Genomic DNA, 15066 nt, shown 5'->3' on the forward strand with positions numbered 1-15066 from the left:
ACCCCCGCTCTGTCCCTCACGGATTTTGTTCAGACTTTACAGAGTTATAGATCACGTTCCCCTGATTACGAAAATACCCCATTATAGGGGCAGACGCTCAATAGTTTTCGAGATATTTGCAATTAAAGTTTCATAACCGTAAAATATATATAGTTTAGGTCAGACTTTTACCAAGCAATGGTGTGGCGCAACAGCAGCGAGCGGAACTGTTACGCAGCAGGCCAGGGGTTCGAATCCCTTCGTGGTAAATTATTTTTTATTGTTTTTTTTTCATGAAAAATGCATTTTCAATGTTAAATAAATTTTAAATAAAATATTTTTATTCGCTAAAGGACTAATTGAAAATGATACTTATTACTTTATAGAAGAAACACTAGATCTATTACTACATATACAAAAGATAATAATTATAAAACAATAATAATATTAAAATAATATATTAAAAAATAATACATAACAAACAACAAATATAAATATAAATACAAATACCTCTGATTACTATTCATTGCATTTATTCTATTTTGTATTTGTATTTATATTTATATTTGTTGTTTGTTATGTATTATTTTTTAATATATTATTTTAATATTATTATTGTTTTATAATTATTATCTTTTGTATATGTAGTAATAGATCTAGTGTTTCTTCTATAAAGTAATAAGTATCATTTTCAATTAGTCCTTTAGCGAATAAAAATATTTTATTTAAAATTTATTTAACATTAAAAATGCATTTTTCATGAAAAAAAACAATAAAAAATAATTTACCACGAAGGGATTCGAACCCGGGCCTGCTGCGTAACAGTTCCGCTCGCTGCTGTTGCGCCACACCATTGCTTGGTAAAAGTCTGAACTAAACTATATATATTTTACGGTTATGAAACTTTAATTGCAAATATCTCGAAAACTATTGAGCGTCTGCCCCTATAATGGGGTATTTTCGTAATCAGGGGAACGAGATCTATAACTCTGTAAAGTCTGAACAAAATCCGTGAGGGACAGAGCGGGGGTTCTCCTTGTAAGAAGTGAATTGCAGACCTTATTTATTTTTCATATTTCTTTCATGTAAGTGACGCGGTTGCTTCGTCGCGTTATTCCGATTAAAAAAGGCATGTGCATAGTGGTTTTATTCGTAAAATTATTCGTGGATTTATTCGAAGTCGTAGAATGAAAATTGCAATTTTCCATGACATTCGGCCTTTTTACCACTTTTAATCGTTTATAACTCAAATCAACGAGATAATAATACGAGCTTACCAAACACATCTCTTAAACTTTCGTTATTGGCCGAGCTAAAGAAGTTGTAAAAATCAATTTTCACTATTTTTTTCGCAATTCCAATTTCCAACATATTTTTTACTCAATTTTCAACATATTTTTTACACATTATTTACTAAACCATTTCTTATTCTAGCCTTACAGAGAAATTGAAGTCGTTTGCTCCATTCATAAAAAAGTTATTGTGATAAGTACAGACTGCGGATCTTTATGCAAAATAAATTCTATAAATAATTTAGAAGCCACAATAAGTAACAATATTTATATTCCTCATTAATACTTTTTATATGTTAAAAATAGTGTATCGGCACTTAAACTCATTTAATCTTTTTTTATTGTGATTTTAATTGTAATTGCAATTTTAATTTTTATTATGTTTATTGTGATTTTAATTGCAATTAGTTATTTTTATTACTCTTTATGTCAATTCTATACACTTTTTATGTCAAGTCCACAGGCGTTCCTCTAATAAAAAGCTACTTATTAATATTAAATTTATTAGAATTATGTATTACTTTTGGCTGCCATCATCTCTTTTAGTCCAGACAAGAACCCGTCACGACACTTAGTCCGGACAAGACTCCGTCTCGACACTTAGTCGACTTAGGAAACTCATGTCGGGCGAAGATATTTTGCTTTCTGGTTCGAAGAAAACGTCGACCATGCAAACTTCACAGGGGGGTTTCTCAAGATAAAAGTCTGCTCTTTCGCGTGGTATAGTTCAATTTTTCGCTGAACCCTTATTTTTTGAGATAAATTCGAAAATATCCGCAAAAATTGGTGCAAAAGTGGTGCATCTCCGTCTTTAATCATTGTTTAAACATGTTTAAACAATCATAATGTATTAATATTGGATATCACTGTATTCGGGAAAGTCTACAGAATCTTTTGCTGTAAAGAACAATTCAATATCTTTTATAATAACATCGCAATATTTGTTTAAAGTTGAAAAATATGTCTTCTTTTTAAACTCCATTTTCTCAAAAACTGGACGTATAGGAAAAAAATTAAAACCAGATTCGGAATCAGCGCGGAAAACTCTATAAGAATCGCATTGTGGGAATCGAAATACTTTTAAAAAGTTGAAATTTGTTGGACAGTGTAATTATTATAATACATAACAACTATATATTGATAGGGATGCAATAATAATTAACTAGGTGAAAGCCGATGGAGGAAGTATTGACCTTTTGGCAGGCAGCGATGACAGCGATGATTCTGCATATAGGAAAATGGATTTTATTATTCAAATCTGAAGGTTTTTTTTACTCTATTTAAATATGTATTATAATCTACTTAAACCTATTTAAAAAATAATACAGATTATTTACGTGTTCAAAAAATTATATTTGTTGAAACAATTTAATTTACCTAGAAAATTCTGTTTATAAAAGGATACAAAAACTTTTATCTGAGTAAAAATATACTTTGTTTAGACAATTTTTCTTGCAAGATTCTGTTAAAAAAAGATGTTAACTAATAAAAAAATATTTGTTTGAAACTCTTGATTTGTTTCAAAACGATTGTTGCAAAATTTAACATATTTAAAAACTGTACTTGCTTAAATAGATTGTATAGTTAGAAAAATTAAATTTATGAAATATTTGATTATCTAATACATTTAAATAAAAAACATATTTGATTGAATTGTAAATGATTAATTAAACTTACATTAGCGGATCTTGATCATTTCCATCGTTGACTCAGCTTCTCCCGACTCGCGTTTCAGCTACTCGGTCCACCGAAACGCGAGCTCGGAGAAGCGTGGAAAAATTGGCGACGAGAGATGGTCTGTATCTAATTCAAAGATCCTTTCGGATCCTTCAAGATCCTTTTGACCAGCTCGAGGCTTGAATGAACACGTTCCGAGGCCCGAGGGTTGGGCCCCCTAGACCTGAGCCCAGAACACAATAGCAGTAAAATAAACACGGCCGGGGGATTGCCCGGCCGTGTTTATTGCACCACTCGGCCAAGGCGCCCGAGGCACCGATGATAGGCAAAAATATTGAATTAGATACTTTTTCCAAGATATCTTCACGAGTAAAAGCAGTAAGCAGTGACCGAATTCTATCGAGTTTAGACTTTTCTTAATCGGAAGAAGGCCACGAACTGGCTCGTGGCACTTTCGTGAGGGCATCACGGAAAGATCAACAAGTTCAGGATTCACTTGTCAGGGGTTTCATGCCGAGCTACCTGGCTGGCCGGGGATCGCCCGGCCGTGTTTATTGCACCACTCGGCCTAGGCGACCGAGGCACCGATGATGGGCAAAAATATTAAATTAGATACTTTTTCCAAGATATCTTCACGACTCGTGAAGCCAGGTAGCTCGGCATGAAACTCCTGACAAGTGAATCCTGAACTTGTTTATTTTTCCGTGATGCCCTCACGAAAGTGCCACGAGACAGTTCGTGGCGTTCTTCCGATTAAGAAAAGTCTAAACTCGATAGAATTCGGTCACTGCTTACTGCTTTTACTCGTGAAGATATCTTGGAAAAAGTATCTAATTTAATATTTTTGCCCATCATCGGTGCCTCGGGCGCCTAGGCCAAGTCGTGCAATAAACACGGCCGAGCAATCCCCCGGCCCTCGGGCCTCGGAACGTGTTCATTCAAGCCTCGACCTGGTCAAAAGGATTTTGAAGGATCCGAAAGGATCTTTGAATTAGATACAGAAACTAGTTACAAATGTATCCGTAGCTTCGGATACAAGAGTATCTAATTAAACGTCGGATACAAGTTACTTTTGTATTTATATCTTCGAGAGTAACTAATTACAAATTTTGTATCTATTATTCGTGATCCGAAATTTGTATCTAATTACATATTTTTCCCAATTCTGTTTAGAAGGCATATCTTAGATTTTCATTATAGGCACAGATAAAAAAGTTAAAAATCGTAACGTGTACATTTATCTTCAAAATTCCAAGCAATAGTAATTTAAAAAAAAAAATTCTTATACATTATCTATTAAAGTGACTTTTCTAACATCTTAAAAAAATCCATATTTCGTGTATCCATTCCAATATGTCCACCATGGAGATAGAAGAAAGGTCAAAGAGTCACTGCACACGGTGTGCGAGTTGATGGGAAAAGCCCAAGATGAATTGCTGCAGCTCTCAACTGACCGTGGAGGTCTGCAAAGTATATGTATAACACATCATTGCTATTGAGGCATAGAAAAATGTCCGAGTCATTTTTGGTGGCACCGACAATAAAGTAATAAAGAACCATTCTTGACACTAGTGCGCTGGTAAAGAACGACTTCATTCCATTCAAACCGCACAGTGGGCCCAAACGCCAATCTAGCTGATAAAAAGTCGTATTTTCAATCACATACTATTACTTACTTTTTTATTTGTTTCCATTCTTAAATCCCTGTAGATGTTTAAATTATATTCTGTTTTGCTCTGAAGACTTTTTATATAGGGTAATATTTACGCAAAAGTCTATAGTCGCTGCGGCCTTTAAGAGTCCCCCAGAACGGTCAGTGCTTTTGCTACTGGTAAACGTTAATATTAAATGCGAATATTTTGCCTTTCATGGGGTTTGTAGAAGAAAGTACGTACTTTCATTCTGTAATTACAGAATTTGCAAAAGTTAATGAATTTTCCAAATACCCGTGTTCAAAGGTAGACAATTTTTTTACTTCATGCATTTCAGTTTTTCGAATGTAAGTAACCAAATTTACGCGTATTCGACGAATTTACTGTTTGATTTCGTAATGTAGACTCTGTTTTTTAATTCTTGTAAAAATCAGCTGCCAGAATTTGCCAGAAATTGTTTAATGTAACTTTAAAGTTTGTGAACAGTTTGCGATCACTCATAAAGAGGGTTTAAGATTTTTGTGGTTCATAGTACTGACTGAGAGGAGTAAAAAATGTTTAATCAATGTAGGTCATAAAATTAATACTTCTAGTGTAAAACGGAATTTTATGTTTTCTTGTGACAGCACATAAACGAATAGGATAGCTGTATAAGATTTAAAAGACTGAGATACCTTATAGTACGTACTTAATTGTATCTGATATAAAGAATGTTTTGTGAAAGATTTTTTTTAATATTCTGAAAATTGACAGGGTTAGAGTAAAAATTGCACGAGTAAATATGACAAGCATTGATAACTGTGTGTCCACGCGGCGATAGATGAACACTCAGTAATCGATGAAAACTCTGAACAGAATTCTGGTTATTATAAATGTTTTTAGAATCCAAGACTTTCGGTTTTCTGTGTAAATCAAGTAACTGGTAATTACCTGTCTATCATAAAATAAGGACCGCGACCGCGGGGCCTCGGCTGCGGCCGGGAAGTCTCAATCATGGTTGGGAGGAATAGTCCTCGGTCGTAAGGTTTTTCCCGTAACAAACACGAATTTTTGGAAAAAATGGCTATAATTCCCTGTCCAGAGATCGTCAGTATCTCTCCCATAGTGTAGGTGTGTATTCAGTGCATGGATGTGTGTACAAAACTAATCAAGTGTGTATGTTTGTAAATATATATGAGGTTTTTATTTTAGTGTCCGTTTCAGTTCATTTTGTGACTAAAAACGCTAGTTACTTTAATTTCCGCAGAAATGCTCCTTCTCTCTAAAATTACATTAATGTAAATGACTATAAAAAGTTTAAAAAATTTTTTTGTGGTCCAAATTACCATAAATTTAAAGATTGAAGTCTCCCGGTTACAACGACTCCATACAAGTTGCAATAAGAAGCTGCATTTGATCACTATGATTTTTTATCAGCTAGATTGGCATTTGGGCCCACTGCGCGATGAGGGTTTCGGGGTTTTTACCTCTTCATTAAAAAGGTATCGATGGCCAAGAGTGGTTACTAATATTGTTCTCGAGGTATAAATAGGGTCATTTAGTCGTATACAGTCTGCTGGTAAAAATACCAACTCGAGACCAGCGGTATAGACAACGGCTCATAATAGCGGTCCGCTCGACTCGTCTCTACCTGAAACGGGGGGTACGTATTTTATTTATCGATATAAGTCCCCAACACGGGTCTGCCGAGGGTCATTTATACGCCAGGGATACTATTCTTTGAGTTTTTCCGAATGCCGAGAAGTGTAAACATATTTTTATGGAACTTTCACCAACATATCGTGGCATTTTTCTTGAGATTTTCTTGGCTTGCTTCATGTTTAGCGAGCTAAAAAAAATAAGACATTTTTTCCTATAACTCTGATTCAGCGACGATATCGGCACATCCACTGAAGGTGTACGTCTGTGAAGTCAATCGGTCGACTAGACTCTAGTCACTAGAGTTTGAGATATCATGTCAGCCATGTAAAGAAACTTTGTTTCGAGAAAAACGCGTGTTTAAAGTTTCTCATACCCGTTATATGAGAATGGCGTACTTACGACTAGTCTCCTAACCCAGGTCCATACAATGGTCCTTCCTCGTGTTCAAAAAGTCCTGTTTACTTTCAGAAAATGCAAAAAATAAAAAATCAATTTTTTTAGTGGTGTAGACTAAAATACCCACTTAATAATAACTGTAGCTAAAAATATGAAAAAATCGGAGATAGTGTTGATGACAATACCTCATTATTAAATTAATAATATTCAAGATGGTCGCATTTACGCCTCGATATGAAATCTGTATTTCTTCGAATTCTTCCGGGTTTTTTATTTTTTACAACTAGAGTTTGCAACTAAAAGATTGGAAAAAATTAAAATACACTTCTATCATTATAATTAATGTTATATTTCATTTATATTAATTAGAGATTTGTATATTAGATCTATATCTTAGTTACATATTTTATATAAAACGATATAAACTGTTCGTTCTGATCAAGGCCAAAGATGATGTAGGTTATTGTCCGGACTAAGTGTCGAGACGGACTCTTGTCCGGACTAAGTGTCGAGACGGATTCTTGTCCGGACTAAGTGTCGAGACGGAGTCTTGTCCGGACTAAGTGTCGAGACGGATTCTTGTCCGGACTAAGTGTCGAGACGGAGTCTTGTCCGGACTAAGTGTCGAGACGGGAGCTGATCCAGGCTAAGCACTAGTGTAGGGGGCAGCACTATAATGGGCACGGCCAAAACCCGGGCGTGAGCAGAGAGTATATGAGAGTGCTCACGCCCGGGTTTTGGCCGTGCCCATATAGTGCTGCCCCCTAGTCTAGTACTTAGCCTGGATCAGCTCCTACATCATCTTTAGCATGGACAAGATCCTACATCATCTTTAGCATGGACAAGATCCTACATCATCTTTAGCCTAGAACAGATCCTACATCATCTTTAGCCTGGATCAGATCCTACATCATCTTTAGCCTGGATCAGATCCTACATCATCTTTAGCCTAGAACAGATCCTACATCATCTTTAGCCTGGATCAGATCCTACATCATCTTTAGACTGGATCAGATCGTACATCATCATTGGCCAGGATTAGGACATACAGTTTATATTGTTTTATATCAAATATGTAACTAATATACAAATCTCTAATAATATAAATTATATTCATAGAAGTATTTTAATTTTTCCCGAGCCTTTGTTGCAAACTCTAGTTTTAAAAAATAGAAAAGCCGGAAGATTTCGAAGAAACACAGATTTTATATCGAAGTTTAAAAGCCACCATCTTGGAAATTAATTTAATGATGAAATACTTACTGTCATCAATACTGTCTCCAATTTTTTTCATATTTTTAGGCACAGTTATTATTAATTAAACCAAATTGAAAACCAATTTTTTCTACGAAAATTTAGAAGAATAACTTTAGGGTTACCCTGAAATTTTCAGAATATGTTTAATTGACACAAATCTATAAAACGTATTTTTTAAATTTTAAGTATACAGGGTGATTCACGCAATTGTTACAAGTCATAACTCGGTTATTATTGCATTTACAAAAAAATGCAGAAGGAGAAAGATAAATGGTTCGAAGAAAACTACATCTGTAGGTCTTTAACTTTTTTTGGATGCAGCAGTGCATGTGCAATTAACAATTGCATCATTTCTTTATATAGAAATGCATATTGTTTTTTACACAGATCGATTCTTCTGTTCATTCTACGTAAAAAATGATTGGGGTACACATGGCAAAAAATTATTAGATCTCGAGATATTTTCAAAAAATGTCTTTATTGAAGAAGATGCTCAAACGCTTCTCCATTACATTCTAATATTCTATATTAGTTATTTTGTTTTCTGGTTCGAAAAAAACGTCGACGTTACAAACTTGAAAGGGTGGTTTCTCAAGATAAAAGTCTGCTCTATCGCGTGGTATAGTTCGATTTTCCGCTGGACCCTAATTTTTTGAGATAAATTGAAAAATATCCTCAAAAATTGGTGCAAAAGTAGTGTCTCTCCGTCTTTAATCATTGTTTAAACATGTTTAAACAATCATAATGTATTAATATGGATATCACTGTATTCGGGAAAGTCTACAGAATCTTTTGCTGTAAAGAACAATTCAATATCTTTTATAATAACCACAATATTTGTTTAAAGTTGAAAAATATGTTTTTTTTCAAAGCCATGTTTTTCAAAAACTGTGCGTATAAACTCTGTCTCAGGAGAGAAGGGACTTGGGTAACGACCAGTTTACGTCGTTCGCTGCGCAGGTTCGCCCTGATTGGTAGTACTCCCAATGCACAACGCATGCGCGCAGTGGCACTGAAGCGACGCCACGCGCCGCAGCGCTGCAGACTGCCTCATTCGCGTTCTACCGGGTGTACTGAGGTGTACTGCATTACGCACGCTTCCACAGTTTTCTTTGTGTTCTCTTTGCACAGTGTTTTTGAAGTGTCAAAATTATGTAGATACAATATATTAACACACATCTACAAAAAATGTACAAATTATATATAAAATTAAATAAAACATATTGGGTCTTTACATAATTCAATCATATTCTTTTTGTGTAAATCGTAATTTGTACATTTTTTGTAGATAAGTGTTAATATAATAACACATATCTACAAAAAATGTACAAATTATACAAATAAATTAAATATATTATTTATTACGCGTGCAAATAGTCCCGATTTCCCATTCCGAATCATTTCATGCTAACCCGTTTCACTCCGGTACACCGTGTACATGAATACTCGCGTCGAGTAGAGTGGGGAGTGGGTAGTGGAGTGGGAGTTCGGAGGTTCGCAGCAAGCCGCTGCCTCAGTCGAGCTGCGCGAATTGAGTCCCTTCTCTCATGAGACAGAGTTTAGGAGAAAAATTAAGGACAGATTCGGAATCAGCGCAAAAAACTCTATAAGAAGGACCCAACAGTATATTGAAAACAAATTTGGTGTTGGACAGTGTAATCGGTTCTCCAGAACCGTTAGGCCTGTTGCACAGTCGAGCGCAATTTTCCGGTCTCAAATACGTTCTGAAATTCTAAAAAAAATGTTACATATTTTGGATCCTAAGACGCATTTTATAGAATTTCTTCAGATTTTTTGGTTGCAAACTGTAGTCGTAAACAATGAAAAACCCCCAAAAATCGGAAAAATGCAGATTTCTAGAAAATATGAAAACATGCTATTCTACTGTTTGGTTCCTTGATAAAGTACTACAGCAGGCAGTGTCGTCAAGTTTTTTCAGATTTTTTTTATTGTGGGACATCATTGTCAAAATTTTTTCGACGTTTCTGCTGTGAGGACGAAAGTTATACTTACTGATTTTACCGCGGGTGTATATTAAGTAATTTTTAACGTTATTACATTTTACATTATTATTACATGTTATTATACATTACAAAATGCAATTGTTTGACCTAAGAAATGCGATTTAATAGAAAGAAGAATTGTGTTCTGTGCGATATATGTACATACTGTGACTCGCAAAAATTTTCGGACGCTCTAAAAATGATAACTTCTTTAATATTGTACTATACGATTTGAACTTTTTGGGAAGCTAGAATAATTAGTTTAGTACAGGATGTGAAAATAATTTTTTCAAAAATAGCAACTGATCGGAATTGTAGAAAAAATGAGAGACACTTGGGGAAATTAAAACACCTGGCAGAAGACTGTGAAGGGGTAGAAAAAATTAACATAAGTATAGAAAAGATAGTACAGGAGAAAAGAGTGGGAGAAATTGTAGAATGGGTTAGGAGTATAGAGAAAAAAGGAAAGAATTAATCACAAGAGATAATCAAGAGAGAGGCGGGATTAGCGGGGAGACATTGGGATTGGGATAGATCAACATAGACAATAAGGTATTTGATGTGGCATGCGATATGGATGGATGGGTGGAGGAACGGATGAATGGATAAATAGAGGGATGAATGGCTTCGAGAATTATAATCCAAGTCCAATTTCTGGGCCACGAGGCTGAAATAAATAAATAAATACGTATTTACTTACTTACTAAAAGTTGCATTTTACAACATCTTTATATGGGCCTACATTGAAAATTTAAAAAATACGTTTTATAGATATGTGTCAATTAAACATATTCTGAAAATTTCGTCAAAATCGGTCAACGTTGCAATAAGCTACAAACGTTTTAATATAAAATAATAATTCTTAAAAAATATTGTGTTATTTTACATCGATATACCCGACCCGACCCGTATCATGTTATAATGTTTCACTCCACTCCGCGGCAACCGAAGCCCTCGAGCTTCACTTCCCTTTTTTCCGTTCGTCATCATAGAATAGTGTTTCCTGAAAATAATGTCTCTGGCCAGACTCGAGTTTTCGACATTTATAGCAAGCTTGCTATAATCGTATTTTATTTGTCAAAATTTAGTTTTTCATTTAAAATATTTTGTTGTTAAAACTCATTAATAGTTTTAAATAGTACTTGAAATATTTAAAATGATACTGAAATATTGGAATATTACAATTTGGAATGAAGGTTCTAGCCGGACGAGGTAGTCCTTCGAATGATTAAAACAGCCGTTGCGCCATTCAATTTTCGGTCAATTTTTCCTATTTACTTGCATTAATTTAATCATATAACTGCATTTAATTGAAATTGATATTTGAGATTTTTTCCCGATTTTTTGGTTCAAAATGTTAATTACACAAACTGAAAAACACGCAAAAATTAGACAAATGCAGATTTTTTAGAGAAACTGAAAAATAGCATTGATCATATTTTTAGACTAGCAACATACCAGAACTTTTTTAACGACAGCGCGTAAACGACAAAGAGGGACTTTTCAATGACTCCAAGAAAAATGAAAAACTTAATGACTCCGAGAAAAATAAAGAACTTAATGACTCTGAAGAAAATGAAAAATTGAATGACTCCAAGAAAAATGGAAACTTCAATGACTCTATGAAAAAACTTGACGACACTGAAGAAAATGAAAAATTTAATAACTCCAAGAAAAATGGAAAACTTAATGACTCCGAGAAAAATAAAGAACTTACTGACTCTGAGGAAAATGAAAAATTTAATAACTCTCAGTTAATAAGCTGTCTTCAATGCCTCTTAAAAATGCAATTAATCATGTAGGGATTGATCAGGTGTTTCTCGCTATATTAAAAAATATTTACAAATCCTTTGACAAATTCTGCTTTGTGGCGTCAGGATACTGCTTTCCATCACAGTTTGTATAGTATACATATATTATTTCTCCTCTTTGTTTCTAGATAAAATTTTATTATGATCCTCCATTAGTTTAACGCCCCGTTCAGCGGTATCATTGACCACCTTCAGTCCATGTTTCAGTCAGACTACTTATTATTCATAATAACTTCTTTTTCCGATATTAGAACTATTCTTACCACGTTTTTATTAGCTCGCTTTCTTGTTCTTTTGTAGATTGGAGCGTATTAATGAATTTATTTATATGTAATATCTCTGCCAGTTATGTATATATGAAAAAACTCTTCAAACAAAAGTTGTAGTATATAAGGAGGTGGATATAGTATCAAAGGAAAAAAATTTTTTCAAAGTCATTATTTAAAGTTTTCAAGGTCACGGATGTTTTTTCTATCAACAACTGTTTATGCTATATATGGATTCTTAAAGAGAAAAAAGACAAATTCAACGATATATCATAACGTCTATTTATGTCAAGATTTAAAAAATTCCCATTTTCCATTAAAAACTCATTTTCCCATTATTCAAACGGCCCCAAAATTTTTCCAGACCATTTTCTCAACATTTGTCACAATTCTGGTTTACGGGACCAAAAAAATTTCATGGTCGAAAAATAAGGTCCACCCTAATGTTGCATATACGTAAATTACGAGAAGCAGTAAAGAGTGCTTAACGTCGAAGAAGAAAATCCGGGTAACTAAAACTTAATATGTACTACATTCCACGTTATTAGAATAATTGTAGTTTAATTATGATACATTTTATATCAACATTTTTTATTTACACCTGCTAGAAACGCCACTGTCTCGGAAGGAAATGGACATTCGAGAGAAGCAATGAAATTAGAGCATCATTGCGAAAAAAGATGAGTTTGCAATAACCTCAATATACATTTTATGAAATTCTATTATAATTATAGTTATGACTGTACTTTTTAATAAATAAACTTGTGTATGCTAGTATAAAATCAATTTATATATATTATACAATTTATTTTATTATTTGTTTGACAACTAATAAATCTACAAATTGTTTCATAAACTATATAAAAAATACTTCCTGCATTTTCGTATTCTCCAATCAGTCCAAATAAATACCATCAACCTGTTCTCGATCATATACCAATTTTTATTAATGCAATTATGACAGTAACAAAACGTTTCTATTTAAAATGAATACATATTTTGAACATAGTTTTTACATTTTTAATTTTTTGGAAGGTTAAAAAATGTAATTAAAAAAGTAATGAAAAATAAAAATTTTAAAAAAATCCCCGCTGCACGGGGACTCGAATGCTAGCTCCAGATTGCGATTCATACGCTCGACGGCTCGACAGCCGAATTTCAGTTTCGCTTCCGCCGTAAAGCAATAGAACATGGCAACATGGCAAGTGCTAAAAATAGATTGTGGCTGGCATAAGCGCACAAGCAGCGCACACGGATATAGTAAAGGTACGTTGGTGAGTGTAGCGCGCGGGCGCGTTGCTAACACGATACAGTGTTTTCTGCACCGACGAAATGCCGTCGGTGGCCTCTGGTGGCCTCCTGTTTCTCACTCCAGTCAGAATATATCCTAGAGGGCGTAAGAGAAATATTCGAGCGACACAGATTGTCACAGATGTCGTCAGATGTGCTAACAGTAAAGTGGGTTCTGTTTCTTGCTAAAGATGATGTAGGTTCTGTTCCATGCTAAAGATGATGTAGGAGCTGTTCCAGGCTAAACATGATGTGGAGACAAAAGCGGCACGGCCAAAACCCGGGCGTGAGCACTCTCATATACTCTCTGGCGTGAGCACTCTCATATACTCTCTGACATATATAAATTGTCATCATCAGTGTCAAAGTTTTTGGTCGGGCCTCAAACTAAATACTTGTCGACGGGCTGCGTGTTTGACGTACCTGCCATACATGTACACAATTAAAATAATAATTATACAATGCTTTTAGACGATTACGCGAAAGCGAGGAGGAAGGCGAAGGCGGCTGAAGATACCAGCGACCTCCAGTCAGAGATTGACCAGGCGGGTGCCCTGAAAAAGAGGAGAATTTCGCGACCACCACGGTTCAACAATGACGACGAATCGTCGTCGGATTGTACTCTCTCTGTCCTTCCTTCTCCCCCAAGACAGAGGACTAACACTAAGATTGGTATGTAAATACAAACAAAAGCACGCTACATATTAAACATTAAATATTACTGTAATTAGTAAATCTTTTTTCATGAAAATATATTTCATTTTCAGTCACTGCCATCAACGAGGATGTCGGATCCCCATCGTTATTGGCAAATATAGGGGGAGAGAGGAGGAGGCAACAACACCATGAGGCCATCAGTGAGGATGTCGATAGTTATACATGATTCATTTTCTGTAATTAGTAAATGTTTTTAATCAAAATATATTTTATTTTCAGACTCACATTATTCGCATTCCGACAACGAGGAGTCGCTGGATATGGCGGAGCAATCTATTGTTCGTAAGTTAAGGAAAATGTTTTAGAGATAATAAGTAAATTTACTGTAACAAATATAATTTGTAATAAACAATTAATAGGAAACCAAGAAGCTGGACACAGTAAGGAGGGCCTGGAGACATTAATTACTACAATCTATGAAGAACATAGAACAACAAGGGCATCTCTTCAGAGCTCTCCTCACCGATGTACTTCAAGAGGTAAAGGATTTAAAAGAAGAAGTGCGTCAATTAAAAGAAGCGGGGAACAAGATAGCCGCTGGAGAAGACCATAGAGAGAGGGTCCCATTTTTACAGAGATTTTCGCCGCTAAAGTTTCCGTTCAACACGGACGAGGAGTTCTCTACTTTTGAGAATATCTTAAATAGCGGCGAACAATTTCAAGATGACGTAAGTAAAATTTATTTATACCTGAAATTGATCTTTCATTTTGATATAGTTAACAGAATGTAATATTAATAACTTCTTAATTTAGGTTCAGGAATTATACAAAATTGGCGGCGAGAACGTTTACCAATTTGTAAAAAGAGTTCTGTCGGCGCTAATTACGAATAATTTGGCGTTGACACATAGCTGGTTGGGCAGAAAGGGGAAGAAGCCCTTTAGTACATTAAATATCGCCAACCTCGTAATATGTAAGTATCGCCCTTATTTTAGTGTTATTATAAAAGTGATGATTCATGTACAAATTAACAGAATAAGAAATTTTATTCAAGGTGCTGCAGGAAAGGTACGCGTCTGTGCAACAAGACGAGAAGCTGAGATTGCCATACAAATGTGGCTCAAAAGGGCGGCGGACAGAATTGC

The 15066-nt window shown here is 34.7% G+C and overlaps 1 protein-coding gene across 1 annotated transcript; it reads left to right on the forward strand.

Annotated features, from left to right (window-relative positions):
- Positions 1-13563: 13563 nt before the first annotated feature.
- Positions 13564-14665, forward strand: LOC143218427 (uncharacterized). Its single transcript, XM_076443580.1, has 4 exons — positions 13564-13936; positions 14032-14121; positions 14201-14263; positions 14341-14665. Exons 1-4 carry the CDS (start codon positions 13726-13728, stop codon positions 14532-14534), a joined length of 558 nt encoding a protein of 185 aa, XP_076299695.1. The 5' UTR covers positions 13564-13725; the 3' UTR covers positions 14535-14665.
- The last annotated feature ends 401 nt before the right edge of the window (positions 14666-15066 follow it).

The sequence above is a fragment of the Lasioglossum baleicum genome, chromosome 19, assembly GCF_051020765.1.
Source record: "Lasioglossum baleicum chromosome 19, iyLasBale1, whole genome shotgun sequence".
Lineage (NCBI taxonomy): Eukaryota > Metazoa > Arthropoda > Insecta > Hymenoptera > Halictidae > Lasioglossum > Lasioglossum baleicum.